The 17,118-nt window shown below is 42.6% G+C and overlaps 1 protein-coding gene across 1 annotated transcript; it reads right to left on the minus strand.

Moving 5' to 3' along the window:
- Positions 1-1,587: 1,587 nt before the first annotated feature.
- On the minus strand, positions 1,588-14,827 carry NECAP1 (NECAP endocytosis associated 1). The gene is made up of 8 exons (XM_059682130.1): positions 14,674-14,827; positions 9,631-9,731; positions 9,058-9,162; positions 7,635-7,716; positions 6,689-6,797; positions 6,413-6,596; positions 3,961-4,063; positions 1,588-3,631 (listed from the first exon to the last, which is right to left on the minus strand). Exons 1-8 carry the CDS (start codon positions 14,766-14,768, stop codon positions 3,583-3,585), a joined length of 828 nt encoding a protein of 275 aa, XP_059538113.1. The 5' UTR covers positions 14,769-14,827; the 3' UTR covers positions 1,588-3,582.
- Positions 14,828-17,118: the final 2,291 nt, after the last annotated feature.

A 17,118-nucleotide genomic window follows, 5' to 3' on the forward strand; every position in this document is an offset into this window, starting at 1 on the left:
GAGGAAAGGACATGAGCAGGGCTTGGTTTTAGGAAGATTATTCTGGTGACAATATGTATACTGAACCAGAGCTAAGAAAGCTACAGGCAAGTGACTACCTAGAAGGTTATCAGGATGGAGGAAGTGAGGAGCAATCAAGGTTCACATTTCAACCATGAAGGCAGATGTCAATGTGTAACTGAGGGGGTGGGGCTAAAAAACTGTCTACATTTTCCCCCAAACAGAATCTGAAGATTAGGATACAGTTCTATCACTGGCCTCACAACCTCAGTAAGAAAGGCCATGGTAGGGAAGCCATCAAACCCCTACCCCTTAGAGATCAAATCTTTACAGAATCTCTGTTACTTTAGAGAAAAAAAAAGAGGCAAGCACCCAAATCATTGTGATGCATCTCTTGTAATAATCACTGAATGAGAACTTCAAGATTCTCTAGCTGCCAAAGTCTATGACTCACTTTAGTTCTACCTTTTACACCGATTCCTTTCATTTATGTTGATTATAGTTCTGAGGTGGCCTAGAAGCAAATGAAGTGAACAGTACTAGCAAATAGATAATGAATCTCTATCAGGAGTGTTCTGTGGGTTTAGAACCATGAGCGGAGGTATAGCCTCAATTCCTTAAGAGTCCCTATTTCTTGAAAAAGAATAATAGCTATAAAATGTCCTTTTATTACCTACTACCCCATTCATATTGCATTAAACAAAAAGGGCAATGAAATAGGCAAATCCTATATAATAAAGAAGGAATATGCAAATTGACCATCACTGCACCACAAAGATGGTGGTGCCCACAGCAGAGGTGGGGTTCTGTAACACAAGATGGCGGCGCCCACAGCGAAGGCCAAGTTCCTGTAACGAGCCTTAATGAGCAATCAGCAGGGATCTGAAGCTACGCCCCCTCCCACACCCGTGGGGCTTGACAGGGGACCTGAGGCCGCGCCCCCGTCCCTGGCGCCAGGCCAGGGGACCTGAGGCCATGTCCCCCGCCTGGCAGTGCTTGATGGGGGACCTCAGGCTGCACCTCCTGCCCTGGTGCCAGGCTGGGGAACCTCAGGCTGCACCCCCCACCCGGCGGGGCTTGACAGGGCACCTGAAGTTGCGCCCCCCTCCTGGTGGAGCTTGACGGGGGACCTGAGGCTGCCCCCCTCTCAGCGCCAGGCCAGGGGACCTGAGGCTTTGCCCCCTGCCTGGCAGGGCTTGATGCAGGACCTCAAGGCACACCCTCTGCCCCGGCCTGGGCGGGGGGAGAGGCCACGCCCTCCACCCTGGCGCCAGGCCAGGGGACCTGAGGCTGCGCCCCCTACCCAGGGGGCTTGACAAGGGTGGGACCGGCTGGGTCTGGGTCTCGCGTGATTTTGAGGCACACGTGGGTGGGCGTGGACTTGACTCTGGGTCCCATGGTGTGCCCCAGACTCTGACAGGAGGAAGATTTTCATATACATTTTACTAATTTTCTTTCATCTCTGACAGTTCTATTATAGAGAAAGGGTAAATAGCAATATTAAAATATTTCCTCTAATTAATCCCTTTTAATGTGTACAAATTTCGTGCACCAGGCCACTAGATAAAAGATAAAAGAGACACCACCTTTTTCATATTTTTAATTACCATTATTGCACCAATACAGCATATGCTTTATATACATATATCTTTAAACTTCATTATCAACTTTTCAGCAATTCAAATACATAATATATTATCATCTTAAGAATACAAAGAACACAACATGGAGAAAGATTGAGAAAATAGGTTCCCAATAATCACTAGTGATTCTATAGACTTTCCTTTTAGTGTTTTCTATGGAATTTAAAAAATGCCCTGCCACAGCTCTGTAAGAATAGAGCTACCTGGAAGGGGAGGCAATGAAAAGAAATGGACCCAAAGTTAAAAGGAGTCAAGAAGGAAATCCAAGAGAGAAAATGTATTTTGAAAATAAACATAAGGACTCCCTCCCTTCAGTTAGAGTATACACATCCAAATAGGGACTAAGGGAAGAAATATCTTTTCATTTCATCCTCAAAACTGTCTATGAACAAACAAAATAGATAGCGCCCAATCATCTAGGAAAGGGAACACTCTTCACAGCATTGTAAAAGGAACGGTGGGGCAGAGGGAAAGGAAAGTGGTGAGAGAGCAACGTGCCTTTGAGATACCCTGAGTAATGGGCATCACAGCCATCATTTGGGCAAAACCTATCATAACTTAAGTGGTGACTCTCCAGCTTCCTTCTTAAGTGGTGATACATGTAATAGCTGCTCTTCTATTGAAGAGCTAGATGGGTTGAAACAAAGTTTATGGAAACAGGCCAGATACCCAGGCAGCAAGGCAATGTGGGTACTGAACAAGAGTTATGTTTTCAACCTCTCTGCTCTACAAATCAGATTAAAAACTCTAACCCCTCAAGTTTAGGTCATAATGCAGCAATTAGATGGAGCTGCAAGGATATACAGCAGGTCCTTTAATAACATTTTTTTTATGCTGTTGATGAGACGCTGTAGGAACTTAGTTCTTGTTTATATCAATTAGCCTATGGAAAAACTGGTTTTGTTATAAGTGGTTTGGCTTAAAGTCGCAGAAGCTATCAACATTGTTAATCGAGAACTTACTGTAAACACTTCTCTAGAATATAACTTGGAACACAATTGAACCTCTTTTATCCAAGAGACACCCACTGATCAAAGATGTTGTGCTATTCAACAAGCAAAAGAACAGTGGAGCCCGGCTGGTGCAGCTCAGCGGTTGAGCATTAAGCCAGGAACCAAGAGGCCACCAGTTCAATTCCCGGTCAGGGCACATGCCCGGGTTGTGAGCTCGATACTCTGCCCACAAAAGGCAGCTGATCAATGATGTTTCTCTCTCATCAATGTTTCTATTTCTCTATCCTTCTCCCTCTCTAAAGAAAAAGAAATCATAAAATATATATTTTTTAAAAAAGAATAGTGGAGATGCCACCAACACAACCCTCTTATCATAGGAAGAGACATGTAAACACATGAGAGGGTAATGAAACTTCATCCAGCACTGGATGTTCACTGAATAGGATAAACCTGGAGGACAGATAGCAGAGACTCAAGACACAGGTTTTTCTTCATTTCTATCTCTATCAACATTCTGTATTTGTAAACACTGAGGTCATTCTATTTTCAGAGTCTTGGGTGAGTGGAAAAGGAAGTCTCCCCTGAAATTGCTAAATAGGGCTTCACAAAGAGGCGCACAAGGGTCATGAGATGATTCTGAAATATGTTTAAGCGTTTAAAAGATGGAGAAAAATGTTGCAGATGCTAAAGGTCATTTCCCCTCAGAAACCCTGGCCTTGGAGCCCTTCATAGTCAGCCACAGTCTGATAAGATCTACTATTCCCCTGCCTTGATAGTGAAGAGGAGATAAGAGATACTTTCTTGGCTGTACAAATAACATAGGGGAGAGACATAAACCAGCCTGAACGCAATGGAGAAGCTATGAAAAAGACTGTCCAGTAATTTTGGTTCTGGGGAAAGAAGAGATTCCTAACTTCCCTCACAGATTGGTGCCCTCAAGGTCATTTTATTCTTCAAGTCTGTCCTTAATATCCTGCCAATGCTATTCAGAACTGGACCCAGTTGGATGGCTGTGGTGCCTGGTTTGAAACAGAGCTGCAAGACAAAACAGAGAGAAAGCCAAAGGCATAATATTAGGATAGCTGTTCCACTGTTTACGTAACAGTTTCAAAGAAATCGTTGCCCAGAAATTTTGAAAGTATATTTCAAGGCAATCCTACTTACCAAGGCCTATAATATCCCACTCAAACTTCATTCCACAGTTTCATTCCACCACTCCAGCACTCCAATACTTCCTTTCCTAGAATTCCTGCCAAAGACTCTCTATGACCTACAAATGCCATTTTCCCAGATCAAAGATTTCATCTGACTGTACATACCATCCATACCTGACTGAGAGTATGTTGGTTTCACTATGCTCATACCTGGATGCAGTGCTAAAGTCTCCCCACAAGTCACTGCTTGCAGAAACTGGAGCTGGTGCTGGTGTGGGGACAGGAGCAGGAGAGTCCAAATCTAAAAGGATATCTGAATACAAGGTAAGAAAAGAAAAGGAAAAGGAGAAACATAACATAAATCTTAGAAATGAAAGCTTATGTTCACACAATCTATACACAGCAGCTTTATAATAGCCAAAAACTGAAAACAACCCAGATTTCTTTACATGGGTGATGGTTAAACACACTGTGGTACATCCACACCGTGGAGTTCTACTCAGCAATAAATAGGAAGAAACTATTGATATTCACAACAATTTGGATGAATCCCAAGGGAATTTATGCTGAGTGAAGAAAGCCAACCCAAAATGTTATATATGATTCCATTTATAAAACATTCCTGAAGTGACAAAATTACAGAGATGGAGAACAGATTAGTAATGGCCACGGGTTAGAGACTGGGGAGAGTGTGAGGATGAGGGAGAGAAGAGGCTAATAGGAAGGTGCGCTTATAAAACAATGACACAAGGGATCCTTGGAGCGATAGAATTGACCATGGTGGTGGATCCAGAAACCTACACACAATAAAAGTGCACAGAATAAATACACACAAGAGAGAACACATAAAACTGGTGAAATCAGAAGTAAGATTGGTAGGTGGTATCAATGTCAATTTCTTAGTTGTGATATTACAGTTTTGAAAAATGTTACCATAAAGGAAACTGAGTAACAGGTATAAGGGATTTCTTTGCATTCTTTTCACAATTGTATGTGACTCTACAATCTCAAAATAAAGTTTCATTTAAGCCCTGGCCCTGGTGTGGTTCAGTGGGTTGGAGTGTCATCCTGTACACAGGAAGGTCATGGGTTTGATTTCCGGTCAGGGTACATACAGGAGACAACTGATCTCTCTCTCTCTCTCTCTCTCTCTCTCTCTCTCTCTCTCTCGTCAATGTTTCTCCCTTTCTCTCTCCCTCTCCCTTCTTCTCGTTCTAAAAATCAATAAAGGGAAAAAATAATTTTTTAAGATTAACTTAAAAAAAAATGTTGAGCCAGGACTGTTTTGGCTCAGTGGATAGAGCGTCGGCCTGCAGATGCAAGGGTCCCAGGTTTGATTCCGGTCAAGGGCATGTACCTTGGTTGCGGGCACATCCCCAGTGGGGGGCGTGCAGGAGGCAGCTGATTGATGTTTCTCTCTCATCGATGTTTCTGGCTCTCTATCCTTATCCCTTCCTCTCTGTAAAAAATCAATAAAATATATTTTTTTAAAAAATGTTTAATCTTAGATATTATCCCTAACCTTCTGGTGACACTTTTTTAACTCACAGATTGTAATATCTGGCTCGCTAGTCTTAGGAAAATTACTTTCTGAGCTCTAATGTTCTCATTCTTCAAAAGTAAATAACTGTATCTATTCTTTTTCCCACCAGATAGTAAAGAAGAACAAAAATGCATTCACAAACCTAGATGTCTCATCTCCTCCCAACTGCCCTCCTGAAGAAATGGAAAGGATTAAGAAATAACATTTACTGAATGGCTACTATGTTCCAAATACTGTGCTAGGTGCAGTCCATCATTTAATGTTCACAGTCCTGGGGTAGTTTACTTCTCCATTTTGTAGAGAAGGAGACTGAAACTCAAAGAACTTAAGTAATGTTACCAAGCACGTTCAGAAATAAAGTAGCAGAGCCATGACTGAAAACTGGGTCCATCTGACTCTCAGGCCTACTCACATCTAACTGAGGCACAATGAAGGAAATAGTCTTTTTAATACCCACCCTTTTTCTTTTTTAATATATTTTTATTGATTTCAGAGAGGAAGGGAGAAATAGAAACATCAATGATGAGAGAGAATCATTGATCGGCTGCCTCCTGCACTCCCGGCTACTGGGGTTCGAGACGACAACCCGGGCATGTGACCTGACCTGGAATCGAACCATGACCTCCTGGTTCATTGATCTGCTCAACCACTGAGCCACACCAGCTGGGCTATACACCCATTTTCTGTAAAGAACCTACCAGATACCATTATCTCAGTTCACTGGAAAAGCTTTGATACCTTGCTAAAGGCTGCCTGAATTACCTTTTCTGTACCAAGTGCCATTTAATAGGAAAAACATCAGCACTCTCCTTGGCAAACAGGTGTTATCCAGTTATAACCTAATGTATGATTTCTGAAAGTGAAAGGTATTAGAGGGCGCAGCCGGTGTGGCTCAGCAGTTGAGCCTTGACCTATGAACCAGGAGGTTACGGTTCAATTCCCAGTCAGGGCACACGCACGGGTTATGGGTTGGATCCCCAATAGAGGAAGTGCAGGAGGCAGCCAATCAATGATTCTCTCTCATCATTGATGTTTCTATCTCTCTCTCCCTCTCTAAAATCAATAAAATATATATATAAATGTGTGTATGTGTGTGTTTAAAGTATTAGAGAGATTTACCTGCATCACTACCTCCATGGTTAGATTTTGGAATGGGTGGTGGAGTGACATGATTGCTGATGGCAACTGAGGAGGATGGTGGGGGAATAGTGACTTTGCCTCCAGGTGGGGGTGGGAGTAAGCTTAGGCCTCCAGTGCCTGCAGTCTTGGGCTTAGAAGTAGCTCCTTTCTTGGTTGTAATATTCTATGAAAGAAAAAAGAGGGAAAGCGAGAGAAAAAAGGAGAAGTCATAGGCTTATGAAAATACAGAAAGGAAAGAAAAAAAGCCATACTCACCCCAATACTCAACTTGATGGTCTGTCCTTCCTTGAAGCCCAGATCCAGCTTGGGGCGTGTGTCCATTTCCTGAGATTCTTTGGAAATCTCAGATTCCTGCTTTACCCACCTTCAGCAAAAGAGTAAGTCATCTTAATTTGGATTCCCTGACAGCAGAGTTTGACACACAGATATGAGTGAAGCTAATTTATGTAAAACAGGATTCCAGAAAGCAAAGGGAGGAACATGAAGAGTTGAAAAAGAAAAAATAAGAAAAGCGAAGAAAGAGGATAACTGGGGCTCAAAACCACTGAGGAACCAAACAGAATATGTATTAAACTTGTCCCTCCAAAGGAGAGCAGTTGGCCACCAATTCCCATGCCCCATGCTTGAGAGCTGCCCCTGAGTGGGTGTTAACTCTTCAGCTCTGCCAGGTTGCACCCCTGTTAACTGAGTGACCTTCCACGATGTCAGAGAGCCCGGAGGCAGAAAAGCAGAGGAATACCAGCCCTTGAAGTAGGAAAGCTGGCAGTGTGCACGGTGCTTTCTACTACAGCTACGCCAAAGTCAGGTGAGCTGAAGAAGGGTGCAATAAGCACAAAACAAGTCAGTTACATGAAGCAGCAAAATTGGCACTTAACTCTCCACATATCTTTCATGCAGCCCTGTTGTCACTGCATGCCTCTCTCAGTCACCAAAAATAACGGCTAATTCCCCAGAGGCATAAACAAAAGCATCATCTCAAACCATATACAAGGAATCAAAAACATATTCCTGGCTATAAGGAAAGGATACAACAGATACGAAGATAATGTAAAGAAACAGAGTGAATGGGAAAATTTCTATTCACAATAAACTAGTTTACCAAATAAAGAAACCAGGAGGTAAAGGAGATAGTACCCATTCAACTGAAAAGCAGCTTTCCCCAAACGATTTAACCTGGTAAGTAAGGACGAGCTTCACTCACTTGAAGTGATCTTGCAAAGAGACATTAAAGTCGAAGGCATCACCCCGATCTGTGAAGCCAATGCCAATGAAAGCACTACGTCCTGGGAAAAAGATAGGAATACTCAGAATAGGAGTGTCCCTATGGCAAATTCTACCCAAAGAAAATGTAACAGTTACCCTACCTGAAGTCTGGGAATATGAATCATTTTCCCTGACCAGGGGTCCATAAATTACATAAAGCCCCTACCAGTGGTTCTCAACCTTTGGGTCGCAACCCCTGAAAATACATCCTGCATATCAGATATTTACATTATGATTCATAACAGTAGCAAAATTACAGTTATGAAGTAGCAACGAAAATAATGTTATGGTTGGGGGTCACCACAGCATGAGGAACTGTATTAAAGGGTCGTGACATTAGGAAGATTGAGAACCACTGCGCCTAGCCCAAATGCTGCCATAGCTTATTTTTGTAAATAAATTCTTAGTGAAACACAGCTATACCAATTTGTTTACATAAAATCTATGGCTGCTTTTACACTATAACAGCAGAATTGAGTAGCTGCAATGGTGACTAGCTGGGCCACAAAACCTAAAGTATTTACTATCTGTCTCTTTACAGAAAAAGTTTGCCAACCTCTGATATTGTCTATGGAGAAAAGGTAATGGTTGCCCCAGATATAGGTGATTTAAGATAGTACCACCAAAACCCATCACAAAGAACAAATGCACCGAAACCGGTTTGGCTCAGTGGATAGAGCGTCGGCCTGGGGACTGAAGGGTCCCGGGTTCGATTCCGGTCAAGGGCATGTACCTGGGTTGCGGGCATATCCCCAGTGGGAGATGTGCAGGAGGCAGCTGATCGATGTTTCTCTCTCATCGATGTTTCTAACTCTCTATCTCTCTCCCTTCCTCTCTGTAAAAAATCAATAAAATATATTAAAAAAAAAAAAAGAACAAATGGGTGCCCTAACCGGTTTGGCTCAGTGGATAGAGCGTCAGCCTGCAGACTCAAGGGTCCCAGGTTTGATTCCGGTCAAGGGCATGTACCTTGGTTGCAGGCACATCCCCAGTAGGGGACGTGCAGGAGGCAGCTGATCGATGTTTCTCTCTCATCGATGTTTCTAACTCTCTATCCCTCTCCCTTTCCCTCTATAAAAAATCAATAAAATATATTTTAAAAAAAAGAACAAATGAGCAATATGTGTAAATTCTTTTCTTAGATATACATTTTATTTACATCTACCTATTAATTACCATATCTTGAACTTGTGTTCATATCTATTACAAATATATGTTAATCCTTCTCCTTTAGCAATTATAGTTAACTTTAGAGAAAAAATTAGTAAACTGAAGTGAGATAAATGCAATCGGGATACATTTTCACTGAAGCGCATGAACTATTTTCCTAATCATCCCATTCCAAATCTCAGATCCCTTACCAGTACCATCCTGGATCCGGATTACAAAGTAGCGGCTGGAATCTGTCACTGTCTCCACAGCAATACCAGGATGCTGTTCTATTGGTGCCTGAGCAAAAAGTTCCCCTGGTGGGTAAGAAAAGACTTCTTTGAGCAAAGGAAGCAAGAACCTAAAACTCCATTTAACAAGTATTTCCATTTCAGTCCCCAACTTGAAGGTACTTACAAAAGCACATCAAAACAATATCCTTAATGTTAGAGCAGCGGTTCTCAACCTGTGGGTCGCAACCCCTTTGGGGGTCAAATGACCCTTTCACAGGGGTCGCCTAAGACCATCGGAAAACACATATATAATTACATGTTTTTGTGATTAATCACTATGCTTTAATTATGTTCAATTTGTAACAATGAAAATACATCCTGCATATCAGATATTTACATTACGATTCATAACAGTAGCAAAATTACAGTTATGAAGTAGCAACGAAAATAATTTTATGGTTGAGGGTCATCACAACATGAGGAACTGTACTAGAGGGTCGTGGCATTAGGAAGGTTGAGAACCAGTGTTAGAGGGTTACCAGCATAGATTACCTGAAACTTTGTCTTCGAGTTTGATATAAGCAATCTTCCCTTTTGAAGTGATTCGGAGGCGACCAGTCCAATCAGGCTGGTCTAATTTCCAGTCAGATGCCCTATAATAGGAAAGTGGGAAGCCTCAGGCCTCAGGTCCATGTTTTTAATATAGTAACAACCTACACAGAATCATTGGCCATGTTTCTATTTTCCTATCCTGAATTACTTATTCTACTTATTAAATGATCAACAATAGCTCATGATCCCCTCTATAAGGTGTCTCCTGTTGCACACAGTCCAAAACAAACAGGAGACAATGTGACTATTAGAGGACTCTGGAGTCCAATAATATTACCTTTCATTGAATCCAACCAATATTTACAGGCACTACTCTAGGTGTTTGAGATACTACAGCAAACAGACTCCTGCCCTTGTGAAGCTTACATTTGAATAGAAAATCCTATGGAATAAAGAGCTAATATGTTAATTAGACCAGAGGGCAAAACGACCTTCCGGAACCAGTGGGCGGGAGGCAGGGCCGCAAGGCCACAAGGCAGCCAGGGCTGCTAAGGCCTACTCTTGAACGAATTTCGTGCATTGGGCCTCTAGTAGACAATAAAAAGTTAACATAATAAGTAAAATAACTAGTATCTCAGATAAGTACAAAGGTAAAAAGAAAACACAGAGGAAAGAAAAGGGGGATTGGGAGGGTAGTGGGAGAGTAAACAGGCTGCAACAATCAAGGGGGTGGTCAGAGTAGGCCTTTTTAAAAATATATATTTTTTTATTGATTTCAGAGAGGAAGAAGGAGGGGTAGAGAGAGAGAGAGAAATAAAGAAACATCAATGATGAGAGAGAATCACTGATCAGAGGCCTCCTGCATACCCTCCACTGGGGATAGGGCCCACAACCCAGGCATGTGCTCTGACCGGAATCGAACCCGAGAACCTTCAGTCCGAAGGCCGACGCTCTATCCATTAAGCCAAACCAGCTAGGGCCAGAGTAGGCATTATTAGCAAAGTGTAATGTGAGCAAAAATGTGAAGGAAATGAGAACTACCCATGCAGGTAACTGGTGGCAAAGCATTCCAAGCACAGGGAACAGTTAAAGCAAAGATGCTAAGTAGGAGCCTGCCTGGAATGTTTGCCCTCAACCAAGGCAGCCACTGTAGTGAGAATAAAGTAAGAGAGAGGTAGGAGAGCTAAGGGAAGGCTTAGTCATGCAGGACCTTATAGGCCATTGTAGAACTTTAGCTTTTACTCTGAGTGAAAGAGGAGCCTTTACATGTTTTAAGCAGAGGTCTGACATGATCTCCCTTTTATTTTAAAAGAATTCCTTTTCTGCTGGGTGTAGAAATGGTGTAAGGCTATGAGTGCTGAAGCAGGAGGAATCAGTTAGCAGACTATTGTAGCAATCTAGAACAGTCATAATGGTGACCAAAAAGAAACAGTAGCAGAAGTAGCTAGGTTCTGGATATACTAGTATTTAAATCATGGCAGCATGATTTTCGAACAGATTGAAGAGAAAAAGAGAAGTCAAGGATGACTCCAAGGCTTTTAGCCTTAACAAAGAAGTTGCCAAAAAACTGAGATAAGGAAGACTATATATAGGTAGAGCATGTCTGGGAAGATGGTCAGGAGTTTAGGATATGCTGAATTGGAGATGTCTAGTAGATTTTCAAGAGACAATATAGAGTAGAAAGCTGAATATATGAGTCTAGAGTTCAGAAAAGACATGGGGGCTAGAATCACAAATGTTCATGAAACAATAGAAAACACTGAATATTTATCATCTGTATTATAAATGAATTTGAATGCAATCTAAGACATTTAAACATGACCAATTTTGGAAAACATTGCATTTGTGATTCTGTTTTGCCACGAGTGTGGAAAAGGGAGGGCAAAGCAAAAGTTATTAATAACTCCTCCCTTTGGGACCTCAGGACTAATACTTCCAGGTTAGAAAGGTAACAAAAGGGTATATCTGAACAAGAATGAGTTTAACAACAGAATAAGCAAAAGGTGGAAAGGAGGAATGTGAAAATTAAAATTTGCAGATTTTACAGAATTTTTAAGATAAATCCTTATCATACCCTTCTCTCTTGATGCCCTGCTCTCAAAGACCCTCAGTACCTGAATCTGATCCAGATTAAAGCGACCCCAGCTATTAACTTTTAATTTAGTTGTTACTTATTCTACCAGGCTACAAAGAGCTAGATATAGTGAAATGACTATTGAAAATATTAGGAACCAGCCTATTAGATGTGTTTCTTTGGACAGTTTCCTTGTCTTTTTTATCGTGTCTGTCTAGTGAGCAACACTTAACAAATTCTGAATAAGTGAATGGATATTCATGGCAGCAGTTTCCCTCAGCCTTCAGCCTTCAGCCTTAGTTCCTCTCCCACTCCCAAGACCTAGCCTGAAGAGTTCTTGGTTTTGCTGGTTTTCTGACAATATTCTAAACTGACCTCACAAATTTTCATTTAACTTTTAATAAATCCTTACAGTAGTCATATGAAATAGGCATGAAAACCCTACCATCTCTCTCTCTCTGTGTCTCTTGCTCTCTAAGTGAAGGGAAGGACAATAACGCAGTAACTAATAATGTCTAAGTTCAAAGTCCAGCATTCTTTCCATTACACTAAAACAGACTATAGTATTTAATATTAATTTAGCTGGGGAGAAGGGTAGTAATGAATTTATAGCTTGAGAAACCATTTTCTAATTATTTATAAAGTTTCTCATCAACCTAAATTTTCCTTCCATTAGTCTGGTCAGTGAGAGTCTGGGAAGCAACAGCTTACACTAGGTAAATCAAAGTCATTTCTTCCCTCTGATATTATTAATCACTAAAAGAAAGGATTTCTCCTGCTTCCTAAAAATGAAACAAACAAAAACAGTTTTTCCTTTAATGGTAGCCTAGCGAATAAATCATGCTCATTGTGTAAAGTGGATTCTGGTACACAACTGAAAAACATTATGCAACAAGACAGAAAAATAATACTTATCAAGCATTTATTATGTGTCAGTCATCATGCCCGCTCTTGTGAAAATTAAGTGAGAAGATCTCGCAGGGTCATTCTTATTACATTTTTTTTTTTTTCATTGAGGAGGAAACTAAAGCTCAAAAGAGTTCAGTGACTTGACAAAGGTAACCCAGCAAATAAATAAGAATCACAATTCAAACTTAGTTCTGCTCCACTCACTCACTATACTAACAGGAAAATTAAGAAATTGCTTTAAAAAAATTTGCTTTGATGGCTCAGTGCAGTTAACTGACATAAGGATAAAGGCTGTGGATAAACTAGGAAATGAAGACAGAGAATGCAGAGAAGTGAGAGAAGGTAGGTCTTTTAAAAGGCTTGAAGAAAAGGAATGGAACCCCACTTCCAACGTGTAGCGCATCCTTTAGGAAATCTTAACACCTAAAGTTGGGAGGCTTAAGCTATTTTCCTTATTTAACCCTTAAAATCAATGCTAATGTGTGTGATTAAGTGTAATCTACTACTCTCTTCTTACAGTCAACATTTACAGAGCGCCCACTATGTGCCAAACACTGTGCTAGGCCCTGGGAATGTGAAGTGTAAAAAGGCCAAGTCTAGTCTGGAGACACAGGAGACCAAGCCATCCATTACAATACAGGAGCGGGAGCACTGTGGCAGAGACATGCACAGGTGCCAGGGAGGCGCAGACACAGCCTGAGCCAGGATGGAAGGGTCCAGGAGGGCTTCCCAAGGAGGGCGACGTCTCAGGCGAGTGCACATACAGTGTGCAGGCTGCTAGTCATGCTCAATTGGGGTCTGATAGAGAGACTGAAATTACGACTGTCTCTTTGCCAAAAGGGCACAACTCTCAGTGTTTATTTAGTGCACAGGTCAGCAAGCACAGATATTGATTCAAGAGGAATGAACCTCTGCTGCAAAGGCAAAATAATGGACACAGGGAGAGATAGCTTTTCAGCCAAGATAACTATAAATGCCAAAAGGAGAATCATGATGATGACAGAGGGAGGAACAAAAACAGTGTCACATATTTATATACTGCGTAAAGCAGTATATAAAGTAAATGTTGCCTAAATTCTTTCACATTATACAATTTTAGACAACCCTCCAAAAGCTTCTGTGGGGTACAGAACCACAGCAGGTTTTATTATCACTAACTTTTTTTCCTTTCTATTTTAAAGATGAGAAAACTGAGGCTTGGAGAGGTTAAGCGCTTGGTCCAGAAATGATACAGCTGTTAAAGAGCCAGGGCTCACGTAACCCATTGAGTTACACGTTCCTCTTTCCACTACCGACTTCCTAACTTCCCACAGCATCCTCAGACCCACGGTCACGGAATAGCAAGGCAGCCGGTGAGCCCCGCGGAGAAAACGCTGCGCTAACCCTGAAGGGAAAAGCCAGAGGAGAGGTTAAGTGGAAAAGGGGGGGGGGGGGAAGAGGGGGGGCGATGATAGAAAATACCGTATACACATCAACAAAAGATACTGAGAAGCAACAAAATGGACAACCACTGGAAAACCTATGTCATAACCTGTGCCCACCGGCAAGAGATCTGGAAGGAAAACCAATCGATGGATGATGATATTTGGTGGCAAGACGGACAACTGCCCAAAAGATGAACTGGATCTTACAGGGAGTGATCCAGAACGCAATGGTTATCCACACGTGTGCACGGGGTACTGGAAACAGGGGGGGCGGGGGGGCGGAGGGGGACAAACTGAAGGGCGCAGGGAAGAGCGAACGGAGGGTGGCTGGCGAAGGAGCAGGCGGCACTGGAGGGGGATGATGGGGAGCAGACGGGGAACCCTGACGGGCCCGGGGGAGGAGGGATGGGCGCGTGCGGGATGGGAAGATGTTTCTAAGCGGCGTAAACAAAGACGATGGCAGTCTAGAGCGGGGGGAGGGAGGGAGCACAGGCTGATAACGGCCCCGACGCGGGGGCGAGCAAGGTGACAGACAGCCCAGAGGTGGGCAGGGGCCTGGGCGAGCGGCGTGCTCCCGGAGGAGGACGCCGTGGCTCCCGACCAGGTGCGCGCGGGCCGTCGTGCCCGCATTCCTACCTGTAACCGCGATTGGAGGCCCGCGGCGGAATCCGGTAGACGCTGACGTCGGGCTTCACACACAGCACGGACTCGTACTCCACCTCCGCCGCCATCTTGGCTCTGCTCTCCGCCGCCGCTGGGGGCGGGGCGTAGAGACGGGGGCGGGGTGGGGGCGGGGACTGGCGCTACGCGACCACTTCCGCTTATGCCACTTCCGCTCCAGTGTACCTTGCTTCCGGAGGTTAACCTCTGGAGGCGCGGGTTGGGAAGCCCTATGGAGACTTGGAAACGGTGAAGCTGCGCGGCTCACCTCTTAGGTAACAGCAAAGATGCCCTCCTGCTGCCTCCCCTACGTGCGTGACTCACGTTTAGGGGCTCAGTCGGTGAGGGAAGGCGCCATCTTGCTTCCGGCCGGTACCCGCGATGCTTGGGAAGGACGAGGACCTGCTTGTGTTTTTCTTCCAAGAGTCACTTCTTGACCGTAGTTTCCTGGCAGAAATCCTCCCGTCGATAATCCCCAACCGACAGAATATTGCATGATCCAGTCCTGGATGTGGTGGATTTTAACCCGTCGGAATCTAAGCGTTAAACATGCCCAGCCTGATTAATTACAAATAGCACTCCCCCCCCCCCTTTTTTTTCTGTCGTATTCTCCACAACAGAATCTGTTGAAATAGTATGCCATACTTTCAGCTGTGTGTTCTCGTTATCTTCTTGGGAAATGTGACCCTGTTAAACTTTTAACGTGGGATCAACCCAACCCCTGACACATTCCAGAAGCATAATGAACTATTTAGTGGCTGCTATTGGTCCCCAGTTCTGTTATAATGATAAAAAGCCTACTGAATCTCTCTGTGAATATGTTCCTATAGACTCCAAGTGTAAACTCGCCACAACAGTGTCACTTAAAGTGGTTGAATTAGTACACAGCAAATGGCGACACCAAGATAGAAGTCAAGATCGTCTGACAAAAGCAGTGAACTTCACTTAATCTGTCTCTAACTTATCTAGTGTCAACTAAGGAACATTCAAACCTGTGAAGAGTTTTTGTGAGTTTATTTGAGCCAAACTGTCCACAATGCCATGGAGCAGGATCTCAATGAATGGCAGTTTTGCACCTTGTTTTATACATTATAATCAAAAGAGATGTGAGTTATGAAAAATCCATTGGTGATAAATTAGGGAGGCAGGAGAACAAGGAGGGGGGCCCTTTGGAGTGGATAAAGAATAAAATGATAAACATATACTTCTTCTATTTAGGTGGGTGCAGGATAATTAACACTCAACAATTAATAACAATGAAGGGATGTGTGGTCTCCCCAGAGCAGTGCCTGTGCTTTGAGGGGGTCCGAAAAAAGGAAAATTGCTTTGACATTCCAGTGATATGTTATTGTAGACACAAGATAATAGGCTCAGTGAAGGTAAAGATTGACCTTTATCAGGGAAGTTACTGGCCTAGGACATGACTACCCACCATAAACTGATTTTTAGTTTAAAAAGTTTTAATTTCAGCCCTACCTGGTTTGGCTCAGTGGATAGAGCATCAGCCTTCGGACTGAAGGGTCCCAGGTTCCATTCCAGTCAAGGGCACATGCCTGGGTTGCGGGCTTGATCCCAAGTGGGGGAGCGTGCAGGAGGCAGCCAGTCAATGATTCTCTCATCATTGATGTTTCTCTTTCCCTCTCCCTTCCTCTCTAAAATCAATAAAGATATTTTTTTTAAAAAAGTTTTAATTTCAGACCATTCTTTGTGGTTAACTTTATTTTTTTATTGTCTAAAGTTTTACATATGTCTCCTTTCTCCCCTATTGACTCCCCCCTTCCCTCCCCGCCCCCTTCCTTGGTTAACTTTAAGTATCTGAGTTTACAAGTCTGCCATGCAGGCCTTCCCTGAGTTAGTCAGGTTAGCATGTGGCCCCTTTTTATTCAACTAGGTAGACAAGTGATATCTTAAAATTAAAAAAGAATTATATATCGCAAGCAAGGTTGTGGAGAATTGGCTACTCTCAAGATACTGTTGTCAGGAATATTAATTAGTACAACATTTTTTAGGAAAAATTTAGCAGAATTGATCAAAATATTGCATGTAACCTTGAATTTAGCAAATCCACTAAGAGGTATTCTAGAGAAATTCTTATGTGCACAAAAATGTATATACAGTATTTAATACAACATTGGAATAGTGAAAAAATAGAAACAAAATGAATGTCTATCAATTGGACATGGTTAATGGTATATCCATTACCATTGTATTGCTTTGCACTAAATATACATATATATAAAACCTCAATATTAAAGCCATAGGAAGAAATCCAAGATTTAAAACAAAACAAATAAAACTCAGCAAAATTTTACTTAAAGTTTCAGTAATCCTCAACTACTTCTGGTCCCTAAGTCATCCATGTTCTTCATACCTTTCCATGCATTAAGCCTTCTACCTTAAACACTCTACCCTAGCCTGTCA

This window comes from Myotis daubentonii, chromosome 2 (assembly GCF_963259705.1).
Source record: "Myotis daubentonii chromosome 2, mMyoDau2.1, whole genome shotgun sequence".
NCBI classification, from domain to species: domain Eukaryota; kingdom Metazoa; phylum Chordata; class Mammalia; order Chiroptera; family Vespertilionidae; genus Myotis; species Myotis daubentonii.

What these genes read in the sequence shown, in the direction of transcription:
- NECAP1 (XM_059682130.1), bottom strand. Translation starts at nt 14,768, where the DNA reads ATGGCGGCGGAGGTGGAGTACGAGTCCGTGCTGTGTGTGAAGCCCGAC. An exon ending in GCCTCCAATCGCGGTTACAG is followed by an intron (nt 9,732 to 14,673) that starts GTAGGAATGCGG and finishes TTCCTATTATAG; the next exon opens with GGCATCTGACTGGAAATTAG. An exon ending in CCATGGAGGTAGTGATGCAG is followed by an intron (nt 4,064 to 6,412) that starts GTAAATCTCTCT and finishes CCTTGTATTCAG; the next exon opens with ATATCCTTTTAGATTTGGAC.